The 15,724-nt window shown below is 47.5% G+C and overlaps 2 protein-coding genes across 2 annotated transcripts; one reads left to right on the top strand and one right to left on the bottom strand.

Moving 5' to 3' along the window:
- Window positions 1-232: 232 nt before the first annotated feature.
- Window positions 233-1,826, bottom strand: IER5 (immediate early response 5). The gene has a single exon (XM_069981153.1). It carries the CDS (start codon window positions 1,692-1,694, stop codon window positions 663-665), a length of 1,032 nt encoding a protein of 343 aa, XP_069837254.1. The 5' UTR covers window positions 1,695-1,826; the 3' UTR covers window positions 233-662.
- A 9,446-nt stretch (window positions 1,827-11,272) lies between these two features.
- LOC138798764 (cytochrome c oxidase subunit 6B1-like) lies at window positions 11,273-11,747 on the top strand. The gene has a single exon (XM_069979345.1). The coding sequence runs from the start codon at window positions 11,332-11,334 to the stop codon at window positions 11,590-11,592; it is 261 nt and encodes an 86-aa protein (XP_069835446.1). The 5' UTR covers window positions 11,273-11,331; the 3' UTR covers window positions 11,593-11,747.
- The last annotated feature ends 3,977 nt before the right edge of the window (window positions 11,748-15,724 follow it).

Consider the following 15,724-nt stretch of genomic DNA (forward strand, 5'->3'; position numbering starts at 1 on the left):
GTTCTCATTAACTGTAAACCCCCCAGGTTATACATTCAACCCAAACATTGATGCGATTTCTAAACTCAAAACAAACATTTAAAGGGGCAGTAAACCTAAAGTGCAAAACTTCCTCCAGACATGAGGTAGACAGTCGCTCAAGCCTCACATTGACAGCAGAAACTAGATTTATTGCCCCTTTAAAAGAGCAAAAAAAAAAGTGAACCTCTAGCAGAACCTGCAACATACCCCCCCCCCCCCCCCCCCCTCCGGCAACAGGACGAGCCATGATCCATTCTGAGGCAGCGTGTGGCTGTCTGCTGCAATACTACAACTCCAATCATGCCTGTGTTTTAGGGGGGTTGTAGTTTTGCAGCAGGTCGGAGACCACTGCTCTAAGGCACTTAACCCCTTCTCTCCTTGTCAGCAGCTCCCCCCCCCCCTTCCCAGCAATGAATGGGTTAATCCAGAGCTGAGAAAGTGATACATTGTAACCGACAGAATTCCATCAATGACGTCACGTGGTCTACATCAACGGCTCCAACCGCACAACATGGACATAGGAGACAAGGACAGCAGCAGCCTGGCTCCGGGTCAGATCCCCCCCTCATCCTCCTCCGTGTGGTAGCGCCCCCTAGTGTCTCTATCAGGCGGGGCTCAGTCCATTCCTGGGCCGGGGGGTATCAGAAGGCCTCTATGGCCGTGCTCCAGGGGGTGATGCTGGGGCTGATGGCCGGCTCGCTGCAGCCCTGTGCGGCGGATGAGGAGGGGGCGGCAGATGAGTCCAGCTCCTGCCCCTCCTGCCCGGGCTCCCCGTCACTCGGCGCCCCCGGCTCCTTGGTGAGAAGTCCCGAGAAGCTGGAGCCGAAGATGCTGATGAGGTTGGCCACGTTCTCCGTCTCCATCTCCTCCTCCACCTCCTCCCCGGGCTCCGGCACCTCCTGCTCTCTCTGCTCCCGCCGCGCTCGCTTCATCACCGGCCCGTCCGGCGGACTGCCCCCGCTCCTCTTCCGGCAGCAGGCGGGGCTGGCGGGCTCCGCCGGGTGACCGGCCTCGGCTTCCTGACAGGGCAGGGAGCAGCCGGCGTGGGACTGGCAGAAGCAGCACGGAACCTCCCGGGAATGCTGCTGCGTCTCCTCCCGGGCATGCTGCTGCTGCGTCTCCTCCCGGGCATGCTGCTGCTGCGTCTCCTCCCGGGCATGCTGCTGCTGCGTCTCTTCCCCGGCATGCTGCTGCTGCGTCTCTTCCCCGGCATGCTGCTGCGTCTCTTCCCCGGCATGCTGCTGCTGCTGCGTCTCTTCCCCGGCATGCTGCTGCTGCGTCTCCTCCCGGGCATGCTGCTGCTGCTGCGTCTCTTCCCCGGTATGCTGCTGCTGCTGCGTCTCCTCCTGCGCCCTGCACGTACAAGTCCGCGGGTCCGTGGAGTCGGGGCCGGACGCCTCCGCGGCCGGGCTCGGGGACTCGGCACCGTCTAGCGGGCTTGGATACACCCCATAGTCCTCGGGGCTCTGGCTGAGATACACCTGCTGGGCGCTGCGCAGCACCAGGGACACCATCAGGTTCTTATGCAGTTTGATGCCGCCGCGCTGCACCCGGGAATGGTAAATCTTGCCCAGCGATATGCTGACGATCCGGTGCGCCTCCAGGCGGAAGCCCAGCCCGGGCGGGTGACTGTCCCTGCACTCCGGCTCTAGCGCTGCGGCCTCCTGATGCATCTTGTCGTTACGGGAGCAGCGGGATAGCGGGGCTGCTGCGGTTTCGTTGCCCAGCTTTGCGGCTGTCTGTCGGGTAAGCGCTCGGCTCTGAGTGACAGCGTCCCGGCCTCCGTCACGTCCCAGCGCCAACTAAGCGCGGGCGCGCTACCTCTATCTCCTTATATAGTCGCCACGTCACGTCAGCAGCGACCAATCAGAACGCTTTTACTCCCCCTTCCGCGCTAAGGCGCCTGTTTGTCTTCACGTGATCGGCAACCAATCATCTTCCGCGGGAGCAATTACCCAGAATTCGAACGACAACCCGCGGAGTTTGTTCTTAAGGGGGCGATGCCGCTAAGCTGGTGTCCCGCTTTAAATAATCGCCACCTATTACATCATTAAACGTCTAGGTTGAGTAAATAGTTCTTATATAGGAGAGGTTAGAGATATATTGCAGGTAAAGTATATCCCACCGCCGGATACCATCAAGCAGGAGTCGGTCGGATGCGTCGCCGCTTTAAGAAGAGCTGTGTTTTGCCTGTGTGTCGGTTCCCAGGCTGATGTAATGCTTGTGCAAGCTTCAGACGTGGTCATGTGATCTCTGTGAGGTCAGGGCCGGCTGGGGTTGCCTAGCTCTTGTGTATATGTGCATGATTGCACGCACACACCTCCTGTGCCCCCCCCCCCCCTGTGAGCTCATTCAGGAAACCAGGGAGTGGACTACAAGTCCCAGCAGTAGTGGGAGTGGATGACATGAGAAGGCACAAGTAAACATTGGGCTTGTGTTATTGCCTTCCATTGTGTGTAGCTGGGGGGCAAGCGCACCACGTGGCGGCACACCGACAGGATCAACAAGAAAGCTGCTCAACGGTGAAAATGATTCCGCTAATAGTCGTATACAGGAGTAACCGTTATCGGGATACGGCCGGGTTCACACTGCATACATACAGTCCGTTTTACGGATCTATTTTTAAATGGTTATTTTTAACTTATAGGAAAACGTCAATGGAAACGGATACATTAAACAGATTGCAAAAACACAGTGATCCCAGCAAGGCATAAGTAGCCGATCGGTGGGGGTGCGCCTGTCACAAATTATATAGACCGAGGTCAGCCCTCCCCCTTAGCACACGGACACAAACCGAGAATGCTGGGCAATGTTTGGGAGTCCCATAGAGAATGAATGGAGAGTATCTGTGCTGCTTATCCACTCACTAGGGGGCTGATCTCCCTTTGTAAATAGTGGGAGTCCCAATACACAATGGCCTAGTGTAACCATCCTCCAGAAATTTAACCCCGCACAATCTCCAGCCGACCATTGACATCCCACCATCAACTGGAAAGATCTACCATAGACTTGAAGCTTTACACCAAAAGTCGGACTAAGATAATACATCCAGGGACTATTCCTATATTCCTATGGACTAATATGTGTACGGTAAAAGGATCGGTCACTAAACAATTGTTTTACCTATTTCTGTCTAACGTGTATGGCTGCCTTAAGTTACAGGCTATACACATTAAGCTGGAATACATGAAATAAGTGTTGGCTAACACCGCACATTTTGGCAGGACTAGCTCACTGTCTGATGTGTATGGGGTGCTGTTAGCTCTAGTCTGAAGAAAGGTAACTAGAGATGAGCGAACCGGGTTTGAGTCGATCCGCACCGGAACGTTCGGTATTTGATTAGCGGTGGCTGCTGAAGTTGGATAAAGCTCTAAGGTTGTCTGGAAAACATGGATACAGCCAATGACTATATCCATGTTTTCCACATAGCCTTAGGGCTTTAAACAAGTTCAGCAGCCACCGCTAATCAAATGCCGAAAGTTCGGGTTCGGATCGAGGTTCGCTCATCTCTAAAGGTGTCAGGAGAGAGAAGGATCAGGCATGTTAGATTTGAACTGCCTAATCTTTTTGTTCTTGGGGAGATAAGCTGCCAACAGAGGTGTCTGACAGCGGCTTTCTAAACTTTCCACATTGATCAAGAGTGATATGTGCTGGCAGAAAGCTATCACTCCTAACCCCACCACCCTAAAGACGTCCACATGCCTTATTCTCAATGAAGGGAAGGAACGCCGTCGTACCAATCTGCTGCAGCTTATCTCCCTTTAGAAGAAATGGATGGGGTATGTTACAATCCAGCTGTGAAATCCTCCTCTCCCCTGACATCTGCCATCAGAAAAGAGCTGGAAGGACCCACATGGTTGAGCCAACAATTATTTAAAGGGAATATATCAGCAGAGTAGGGCATCCTGGGGTTTGCAAATATGACATCATAGGTGGCCCAGGACACCCCTTCTGCACCCTGTATTAACATGTATATAACAGTGCCAGCAATTTCATATGAGTTTTATGTGGACAGTATGGCAGCCATCAGTGTTTGATCTATGTTGATCAATGTTTTCCACAATTTGAGCAAGCCCTATTGTAATTATAGGGGGTTATGTAACAGTATAGCAGCGCACTCAACTCCCATTACCCTCTATTGGAGCTATGCAAACTGTGTAACACAGTTTGGTCGTCTGTTTTCACCTCGCAGCCAAACCATAGGGACTCTTGGGCTCCTTGATGTTGAGTTAGAGCCATAGGTCTGCAAACTGCGGCCCTCCAGCTGTTGCATAACCACAATTCCCATGATGCCCAGACAGCTAAAACTTTTGATTTGGCTGTCCATAAAGGGAAAATACCCGGGGGGGGGGGGGGGGGGGGGGGCACAGTTTGGAGACCAATGAGTAAGACCCTAGTCCCAGAGGTAGAAACCGCATCTATCAGACATTTATGTTATATTCTGTTGGAATACCCCTTTAAATTGACCCAAACACATAATACAGTTGAATGTCTCTTTAACTTAACTATTTCCCCATATCTCTCCATACCAGTGTGATCAGTGGGAAGGAAAAGAAAGCCACTGCCAGAAAAATCTAGCAGCAGCTTATCTCCCCAAGAACAAAAAGAACTAGCAATTAAAACATCTTTATCCCTCTCTCCCCAACATCTACCTTTAGGGGAGAGGCAGGAAACCACCGCACATAGAAGATGGTTAATACGTCCTGGTGAAGTCGGTGGGTTTGGCTGACACTTGGCAAACGTGTATGCTTGATTGCCATATTCAGGGTGGTATATACATGCATTAATGTGCTTTTCCCTTAGGGATCATTCACACACAATAGATATTCATAGCACTTCTATAAATGCTATAGAACACTGTGTGTGATTCCAGCCATACATAACATTACTTTCTGACAGCTTTCTGAGTGATCATTGAATGATTTAGATGATCATCTCTTTCATCAACCTTCCTACATCTGAAGCTCCTTATCCTTTCCTGGATCATCACCGCGCGGCTTTGTAGTAGATAACGCCGTCCTTTAATTTTGTAAGCAGCTAATCTTTGTCTGAGCTACATGAGGATAAACAATGCGGTGCTCTCGGATAAGAGTGGGAACTAATTTTATCCCGTCAGGCGACAGCCTGATGCACAGTAGGGGCCTGACAGGCAGCAGTGTTCAGAGCCGCTAGCAGTGTTCAGTACTACCAGACTGGGGCCAAACATCGAGGAGAGGAACATTCACTCCATTGTTCCACAAAGTGCCCAGATAGCGGCATCCTAATTTCTCTTTAAATCTTTCATTATGGAAATGGAATACTTCCAATCTGCGGCAAGCAAAAGCTTCCCACAGACGATGCATTTGTGAGGGTGGGCTGCCTGGTTGTTGGTGGGATTTGGGGCCTGCTAGACATCCCCAGTAGAGATAAGCGCAACTCGAGCATGCTCAAGTCCATGTTTTCCTGGACTCCCTAGGGCTGCATCCAACTTCTTCAGCTTCCGGTAATCAGATGCTGAACGATTGGACTCGCGTTGCGTTCTAATCCCCAGGTATTTGATCCCAGGTGAACTGTTAAAGAGGACCTGTCACCCCGCGTGCCGGGGTGAGAAGCTCCCGACCCCCCCGCTAGAGCACCTTATACTTACCTGATAGCGCCGGGTCCCGCTTCTTGAGACAGTCCGGTGACGGAGATGTCAGCGCCCGAAGCCCGAGTTCAACTTTCATAGAGAATGACTGGTGAGTCCGACACTCCGTCATTCTCTATGAGCGTTGGACTCATCTCAGAAGCACGTGCGCCGGGCTTCGGGCGCTGACATCTCCGTCACCGGACCGTCTCAAGAAGCGGGACCAGGTATGTATAAGGTGCTCTAGTGGGGGGTCGGGAGCCTGTCACCCCGGCACCGGGGGTGACAGGTTCCCTTTAATGTTGAGTTTTTTCTGGTTGAGTTTCTTAGAGTCCATTTACACACAAAAATAAGATTAAAGGGAACCTGTCACCCCCCGTGCCGGGGTGACAGGCTCCCGACCCCCTGTTAGAGCCCCCTATACTCACCTAATCCCGCTGGATCCCGCTTCTGGAGGTGGTCCTGTGACGGAGATCTCAGCCGCTGCAGCCCGGCGCGCGTGCTGAGAGATGAGTCCAACACCCATAGAGAATGACGGAGCGCTGGAGCGATGGCTGAGATCTTCATCATCCGACCACGTCCAGAAGCGGGACCCGGTGGGATTATGTGAGTATAGGGGGCTCTAACGGGGGGTCGGGAGCCTGTCACCCCGGCACGGGGGGTGACAGGTTCCCTTTAAGGTCGTAAAGGAAAGCCTGAGATTTCTCCTCTTTTCAAATCCACTTTTGGCTTTGACTTCAAATCTTTGGCAGATAATCTGTCAGATAAACTTTCTGTGTAAATGGACCCTAAGGGCCCTTTTACACAGAAAGATTATCTGACAGATTATCTGCCAAAGATTTGAAGCCAAAGCCAGGACTGTATTTGAAAAGAGGAGAAATCTCAGGCTTTCCTTTATGACCTGATCTCTGTTTATAGACTGTTCCTGGTTTTGGCTTCCAATCTTTGGCAGATAATCTGTCAGATAATCTTTCTGTGTAAAAGGGCCCTTAGCTGAGATCATCAACAATGAATATTGTGCAGTAACCTATGCTTAGCAAAAGCTTAGACCCCCTATGGTTGTGATCACAGATTTAGACCTATTTCAGTGGTTCCATATAACACAGGTAAGGCGCTGACACCTTGGAAATATTACTGTTTTTTTGTTAATGTATATTTCAAACAAGAGATGAAAAAAACTGCAGTAAGTTCAACCAAACCCGAACCTGATTGCTCGGCTGTTGAATCCTGCTGCCTGGAAAAGATGGATACATCCCTAGTGCTGCTTTAGAAAATGGATACAGTCTTAGGTCTCCCAGGGCTGCATCCATCTTTTCCAGGCAGATCGATCAGGTTTGGGTTCAGCCAAACTTACAGTAAACATTCGCTCGTCTCTAAAAGGGGTTGTCCAGGATAACATGATAATTGGGCATCCTGCTGGGGCTGTGGACTGCATATTAATAATGAATACTTACCTGTCCTGCTACCCGATTCCGGCCCAATTGCTCTCTGCCGCAGTCGGTGTTTTAGCAACCTCCTGTGATGTTCCACTCCCTTCAAGCCAATCAGCGTAGACAGTATAGAGTCCATGTTGAGTGGCCATTTCCAAGGGGAGCAGAACATTACAGGATGTTGCTGAAACACTGACAGTGTCAGAGAGCAAGCGGGCCGGCATCCGGCAGCAGGGGGGAGAGGGACAGGTAAGTATACATTACTACAGGTAAGTATACATTGATATGTCACCCACAGCCCTGGCAGGATGCCCAATTATCATATTATCCTAAACAACTCCTTTAAATCTCAGATTAGAGATTAAAAGGGTTAATTCTAAAGTTAAAAACTGCTGGGACCTCTACTGATCACGACAAAAGAGGTCAATGGTCCCTCGAACAAATTGAGTTTGTGGTGTTTAGTGGAAAACTAGCTCCAATCTCTGAGACCCCACCTATTTATCCACCATGGGAGTATTCCCATCATTTAATGTCATCATCATTTATAATTGTGGGGGCCTGACCTTTAGGACCCAATCCTATCAATAAAGGTTCTGTAGTGCTGTTGTGCATCCCCTTGAAGGTTTTCTCTGCACTATGACGCCCCCTGTCATCCGGCAGTGTAGGGAAGTGGGTGCAGCAGTACACCCTTGTTCTCAGGATCAGTGGGGGCTACCAGTTATAGGCCACAATCACACAACGTCTGTTTTGAACAGCCATCATTTCTTGGCCAAATAACAGACACTGATGGACGTTCAAACAAAGACGTTGTGGGGTCGTGGCCATAAACTGATGCCATATACTAGGGATATGCCACCACTTTTTAACATGGGAATACACACTGATGGCCTATCCTACTGAGCCATGTTTGCCGGCACTGAACGCCAGTCACACCATGATATCTGCCTTAAGGAAAGGATAATACTTTAATTCCCTGAAGATTACAGAGCACTGAAAAAAAATAATTCATGCACCACAAGACTATCCGTCCTGCTCGGAGAAGCAGCGTAGCTTTGCTGTGTGTTTGTGGTCGGATGTGGAGCGTGTCATTGTAGAGTAATGGTGGCTTGTGTGTGAGGAGGACACAGTGTCTGCACAGCCTGGACACAGCACTTCCCGGCCTCAGCTGCTCTTTCCCAAAATAACCGCTCAGAGGTGGAAGGGGGGGGGAGCGAGGGAGACAAAGAGACAACACAGAGCGGCATTATCATCTCCGCATGGGGGAGGGTGATAGGTGTTCTCAGAAGGGAAATGTCTTTAAAGTGTGTTTCTGTTGACATAGGTGCCGCAAGACAAACACATGCGTAATCATATGTTTACCTACACTATGCATCTCAAAGGGTATATTTATAGGGCAACAAAAAGTATAATGTAATTGTTCTAAAATGATCCGCAATCTCAGTGCACTCGTGGATAGAGGCTGTTTGCACTATAAACATGGCAGCTAAACACTATACTGTGATGCTAATCAAGAAAAACATCCTCCAAGTGGAGTCTCTTCCATTCAGCCATTTCTCTGCCTTTATATGTTCCCAGAGACATTAGGTGACCACTGTATATAGACTCATATTATGTATAGTCAAGTAGTTCTACATTTTTAGAGAACCCCTTTAAATATTGTCATACTTCGAGCTGGACCAATGTGGGTGGTTTGTCTATGAATATTCAATACAATAGTATAGACGAACTATATACGTTATGCTGCAGACACCTGTCAAGAAGGTTTGGATGTGTTCATTGATATGGCTCAGCTAAACTCCAGCCAGGTTACTCCGGTTAAAAAAAAAAAACATGCCGTGCAGCATGTTTAGATCCAACACAACCAACTATATTCATCCATAAGTCCAATGCAGAGCTCCATTTCAGCCTATGGTACCGCATAGGATGATCCAACTTGTTGCATCCAGGGTGGCGCCCAGATTGTTGGACACGTGAGAAGCCGGCCTTATCGTAATTGTCTTTCAATCGCTTCTGGTCAAACATTACCAATAATTGTTTTGCGGTACAATATCACCCTGCGCTCTAAAATTATATTATAGGGATGAAGGGGGCACTGCATGACTCAGGCATTCTCTATGGCGCTCCACCCCTGCAGAGCTTGTACCAGGCATAACACACATACTGTACATTTATATATGTATGTTTTAGCTGGAGTGTTTCACCTATCTGAACAAATCCCGTCAATTTTTGGCAGGACCAGATGACCAACTTTTGTATGGGGGCCAGCTGACTCTTCCCCAATGGCAGATGTCGGAGAGAAGGATCATTTTGGATTTCAACTGATTGATCCGGTTATTCTCAGGGAGATAATATGGCCCCAGAGGTGTCCGGCAGTGGCTTTCCCCTTCTCTCCATTTAAAACACATGCTCATTCGACGGGGCCAAGTGCGCATGTGCATAGGATTAGGAGAAATAGCTGAATGCTGAACAAGCTATCCTATGTCTATGGCAGATTAAGCAGAGCAATGATGGAGCTCATACCCTGAACAACTGTGCTACTACTGCAATTGGATTTTTTCCTAATCCCAGACAACTCCTGCTGTTTATAGGATGTAGGTCTGACGTCTGGAGGCCAGTCCAGTCTACACCATGGGATGGATTTGTTTAACCTATGTCAAAGGGAGGATCACCGAATCACCATGGTTTGGATAAGAGTGGAAAGTCTATAGCAGCCGTAGTAAGGACTTCAGTACTGGCGGAAATGCATTAAACACAACCCATCGATGTGCCTAGGATTTTAGTATGCAGAAGAGAGCTCTATGCCTTAGGAGGCTTCAGAACCAGCAGGTTACAGAGAATTGCGGACGTCCTGCTCTCTCTGTATGTGAGATGCACCCCCTTGGCACTCGCCTGTACCTGTATTGTTGGGGCTCAGGTGGTGGGTGCGCTGAGTTGAGGCTGGTGCTCAGCTGGGGTGCACACCAGGATGGGGCTTTTATTAATCCAGCCCTCTGTGATTTTCTAGCCAGCTATTCTGGCAAGGAGAGAGCGGTAAAGACAGATCAGGAAGCAGCATGTGGCTTCAGCAGCTCCTCATTAGCACATTTTTCTTGTTGATAAGTCTTGGTTCCTGCCTGAAAGAAGCATTGACCGGTCTGTCCCTGGAGCCCTCCGCAGCAGACACTGCACACTCCAACCTCAGGGCAAAGCAGCAAAATTATAATCATGTTCTCCCACCCAACCCCCCCATCCTCAGCATAACAATGAGAGCAGCAGCCAGCCAGGGAGAGATTAATGGCTTCCCCACACAGCGCGTTTCCCATGTCTTGGCCAGTGTCACTTCTACAATAAAGCCATAGTCTAGAGACATGCACACAGATTAACTCCTAAGCAACCAGAGCCTAGAAATGCCATTGTGCAGCCAACGCTATAGAACTTGTCCATTGTTAGATTACAAGGTGAGAATAGATGGTGAGTCTGTAGTAACAGTAAGGGTCCTATTACACGGAGCGATTTTTAACGATTAACGACTAACGATCACAAACAAGATTGTTTATCGTTACCCTGAAATCGTTCACCATATTACACAGATCGATGGTCGTTAGTTACGATCGTTACTACAATCGTTATTGCGATCGTTACTATGATCGTTTACTCCATCCGATCCCAGCAATACGATGAACAATGTGCAATTACACTAAATGATTAGTGACCAAATGCGGAACTTGAGCGAACAAATCTGGAATTACAGCGAACGATTAACAATAATTTTAGGTTTAGATCTAAATCAACGATCAACGGCATACGAAAGATTTTTCATTCGTTGCCTGCAATTCCACGGAACGATTATAGTTTAAATTCAGACGATTTTTCGCACGATAATCGTCCCGTGTAATAGGGCCCTAAGACACCACAAATACCAGCTATCACGATTACGATTCTGTGAATACACCATGGCTAGAATAAGATGATGTTAGATGGTCGAGAAGACTCCGTCCATTGACAGTATAGTTTGCCATCCCTTTCTTGGTTGGAGGCTGACTGACTTGTGCAGTGTGAACATAGCCTAATATATAGTAAGGCAAACACTCTCCTGTCAACAGATGGGATTTTACAATGTGCCAACAGTATAACCCCAGGCCGGAAAAAGGATCTGACACTCCTCAACACTCCTCCTTGGCATGACTTTCTCCAGGAAGGGCGGGTGTGACACAGATCACAATAACGTTACATATGAGAGCAGTGACATTGAAGCGGGTGTACGGACGGAGAGCTTGAGAATTCTTAGTAGTCAAGATGGGAGACGACATCCGGGCTAAGATCGAGAACTACAAAACTGCTCCATTTGATGCCCGATTCCCAAATCAGAACCAGACCAAGCATTGTGTCACAAACTACCTGGATTATCACCGATGCCAGAAATCTCTGATTGCTAAAGGGAAGGACCCCTATCCATGTGAATGGTACCGCCGCGTCTACAGCTCAATGTGCCCTAATTCATGGGTGGAGAAGTGGGACGAGCAGAGAGAAGCAGGAACCTACCCCGGTAAAATATAAAGCGGTGTCTGAGTGATATGGACTCCTCTTGGTTCCATGTTCTGGGACGTATACACTTGAATCCGTAGCTGTCAGCTGGGAGTCGTCCTGGTGACTCTGTTGATCTGTGTTGCTCGGCCATGGGATGACAGCACCTCATACATTTATTTCTATGTCAATAAAAGAAAAAAAACTTGGAAAAAATAACGTTACATATTCATCATATTAAAGTAGAACCCAAAAGGCCCATTTCAGGCCGGTGCTGGGTTATGCTCCGTTACTCATATAAACAGAACAATCACTGTTGTTGCAGCTATTAAAGAATCTATTATAACTCTGAATCGCCAAGTCATCATGAAACTCCAAGAGGAAGCTTACTTACAATTGTGGTGAATAAATGAGAAACAGACTCAAGACAGTTTGTTTGTTGCTAAAATTCAAATGGGAAGTGAAGCTTTACTTAAAGGGATTTTCAAGGTTATGTTATTAAAGGGGATATCCAACACTATAAAAACATGGCCACTTTCTCCCACTTTAGCAGGTTTACTCAAATGTATAGTCTGTGGACGATTTTCCTCTGACAGTACAAAAAGGGCAGAACATGTTGGATTTTAACTGCCAGACCCCACTGTTCCCAGAGAAATAAGTCACTGACAAAGCATACTCCTCCCCTCTCCATAGAGGACACATGCGTGCCAAACATTTGTGTATATGGGGGGGTGTCAGGAGAGATGAAAGTGGGTCCACCTTTAGAGGAAGAAAACACAATTTCACCTAAACAAGTTACCCAGTTACCCTATTTGACCTCATAGTACAGTTACAAATATGTCCATCAAATTCAACCAAAAGACTGGTACACACTTTATAGAACACCTTATAATCATGTCAACACGTAAGGTAAGGGTCCCTTTACACATACGCAAGCCATAATAAATTTCTGGGCCACACAAATGATCACTGTATCGTTCGTACGGCCATTTAAAGTATAGCCATCAGCCACACATCCCCCTGTGCAGCCTATAGCGATAAAATTTACTGCCCGCACAAAACATGCGATCAGGTGATGAGCAGGCAGTTTCCCGCTCTTTGGTTGCTCGTTGACATACATTTCTGCTGTAACAAGAAAACTATTCAATTCTTATACACTATAGAAATGTAGTGTATTTACCGAGAATGTTGTTTCCTACAATGCATACATTTATAGCAGTCCTGGCCTATAATGATGATGATGATGATAATACTCATGTCCCCCCTCTCTGGTATTACAGACCTGATTAGCATTTACTACTTTCCATAACAGTTGTCAAACATTAAGGTCACAGTGATGTGATTGCAGTGCGCTGTCATTGGAATGGATGACATATAAAGCATGGTTCCCATATAGTCAGTCTTCTTGTCAGGTCTTGGCTGTGTTCTCTCAGTAGTTGACAAGCTGACATTAGTGTAGACTTTAGGAGACAGTTATAGGAATTTCCTGGGCTAATTTTTATTGATGATCTGTCCTTAAGCTATGTCACCAATGTTAGACCAGTGGGGGGCTATCCGCACATCTCATCCATAGATTATGACGGAAGCACCATATGGCAGCACGCACAGCGCCGAGGGCTCTATGCCCTTATGCTTATCCCTTATGTTCTTAAAAAAAAATTTGATTGATTCATATTATATTGATAAAAAGCATAGATCTATACAAGAGCCATACACCATGCCACCCTAGATCAACAAAACCAAAGCCTAGAGCTTCTGTGAGCCAATATTCACTCCATGACTTTATAAAGAATTATGGACGGAATTACCTTTCCATAGTCATAGAAGCGTCACATATTGTTGACTTTTGTTACTTACCATAGGCCTCACAGTCACTTTCCCTTAAATATTTTGATGTTCATTGGAAATAATGTACAGTGAAACTTTTTGATTCAACCAAACTGTTTTCCTATAGGAGCTGTGCATATTATATGACGGAACTGGAAAACAGCCTAGATAGAGGGATGGTCTTAAAGACACAGGGGAGGGGTATTTCATCACTTCATGTATGTCAGTTTTTGGGTGTAGAAGTTGTACATTTTTGTGTCCCCCGCATTTTGCACACTGCTGCTTTGGTGTGGATTGTGGCAAAGAACATTTGTGCAACCAATGTAATCAGATCCCCTTTCAAGTAAAAGGGGTTATCCAGGAATTAAAAAACTAAAACACAAAAATGGCACCACTCATGTCTCCAGGTTGTGTGTGGTATTACAATTCAGCTCTATTAACATCAATGAAACTGAGCTTCAAAATCATGTTTTTGTAGCACTGGATAACCCCTTTAATTGCAAACCACACCTGAACTGGAGACAAGAGAAGGGGGAAAAGGTGACATGTTTTTGTAGTGCTAGATAACCCCTTTAAGGGTAGCTTTACACATACTGTAAGCAGCCATGCTTACCTGTCCATGCCAACCCAATGTCCTCCAGCACCATCTCTGGGTCTTCCACTTACTGACAGCCCGCTTATCGGCAAGGAGTGTTGTAAGGTACTATTACACAAATCGATTACTGTCCGAACTTGGCCGATTACCGGCCGTTGCGGCTGATAATCTCTTAGTGTAATAGCTCATGTTGTTAAACAACGAACAGCTGACATGCATGATGTCGGCTGATTGCTGGTTTACAACAGGAACCAAAATCCTAGTGCTAACAGTGACGTTCTGCTGGCCGTAGCTCCGTGTAATGGAAGTGGCAGAAGAAGCCCGCAGCTATCCCCTATAGGCTCCCCGGACGATCTTAAAGGGGTAGTGCGGCGCTTAAAAATTATTATACAACTTTGTAATGTATGTTATGTCTGTGAATCGCCCCCTTCCCCGTGTCCCACCACCCCCGCACGTGTACCCGAAAGTGTGTGGTGCATTATACATTACCTGATCCGTGTCGAGGCCATCCATCCGAAGATGACGTTTGGCACAAGATGGCGGACGGCCTCGACACGGATCAGGTAATGTATAATGCACCACACACTTCCGGGTACACGGGTGGGGGTGGTGGGACACGGGGAAGGGGGCCATTCACAGACATAACATACATTACAAAGTTGTATAACTTTGTAATGTGTGTTATTCTGTGAATAATTTTTTAGCGCCGCACTACCCCTTTAAGTTCCCAGCTACCAGCAGCCCTCCGCTCTTACTCGCTCGCTGTTGGCATGTGTAATAGCCAGCGAGTGCTGACCTGACAGGTTGGCACTCACTTGCTCCTCCAGATCGGGCTGTGTAATAGGGCCCTTAGACAGACTTCTTAATCGGCTTGTGTAAAAGAGTCAGCACTCGGCTGATCGCATCATTTGTGCCGGGCTTAAATTTATTGTTATTGGCCGCACATCTCCTTGTGTAAAGGGGCGATGTGTTCCCGATAACAATATATATCGATGGCTGCACGAGCAATACAGTGATCGTTCAGATGACCTGACCGCACAATTGCTCGGCCCATATTGGACTCTCTAAAAAGGACCCTTAAAGCCCTATTACACAGACAGATTGAGACCAAAGCCAGGAATGGATCTGAAAAGAGGAGAAATCCCAGTCTTTCCTTTATGACCTGTTCTCTGTTTATAGTCTCTGTCTCTGTTCCTGGCTTTGGCTTCAATGATCTGTCAGATAAATCTGCGTACGTAATATCTTATCAGGAAGAAGAAAACCTCAGTGGGATTTTTCTGTTCTTTCAGCCTCAGATCGCTGATCAGGAAGTGACTACTGATTGTGAGAGTGGGAGCGTTAGTCACAGGGTTTCTGTGGAAACAGAGGAGCGACAATATTTATTTTCATTTTTCCTTCCTTCTCTCCTCAGACATGGCTTTGGGTTAGCGGCTTTTTCACACAGGATGGTCTCTCATAAAACTGTAAGGAGGAGGGGATGTGGAAAGGGGGTTGTAGATCTGAGACAAAGAGTGGAATGTGCAAAGAAAAGAATAGGAGGGGGTAGCCATGACACCTGGAGGGTCTTAGACCACAGAATGCAAAGAGGTTACGTGCAGGGGCAGAGGTCACAGCAAGATGTGACCAGCAGGCTCTGGATCTGACAGCCCCCACAAGGATTCTCTCTCTGTTGTGTAAAAGGAGCCGCTCTATTGTACAAGTCACCAGACAATTTGGACTGTGAATTGATTTTTTAAAAGAGCC

Source organism: Dendropsophus ebraccatus, chromosome 8, assembly GCF_027789765.1.
Source record: "Dendropsophus ebraccatus isolate aDenEbr1 chromosome 8, aDenEbr1.pat, whole genome shotgun sequence".
Classification (NCBI taxonomy): Eukaryota; Metazoa; Chordata; class Amphibia; order Anura; family Hylidae; genus Dendropsophus; species Dendropsophus ebraccatus.

Coding starts and splice junctions, on each gene's coding strand:
- IER5 (XM_069981153.1), bottom strand. CDS start 1,694: ATGCATCAGGAGGCCGCAGCGCTAGAGCCGGAGTGCAGGGACAGTCAC.
- LOC138798764 (XM_069979345.1), top strand. CDS start 11,332: ATGGGAGACGACATCCGGGCTAAGATCGAGAACTACAAAACTGCTCCA.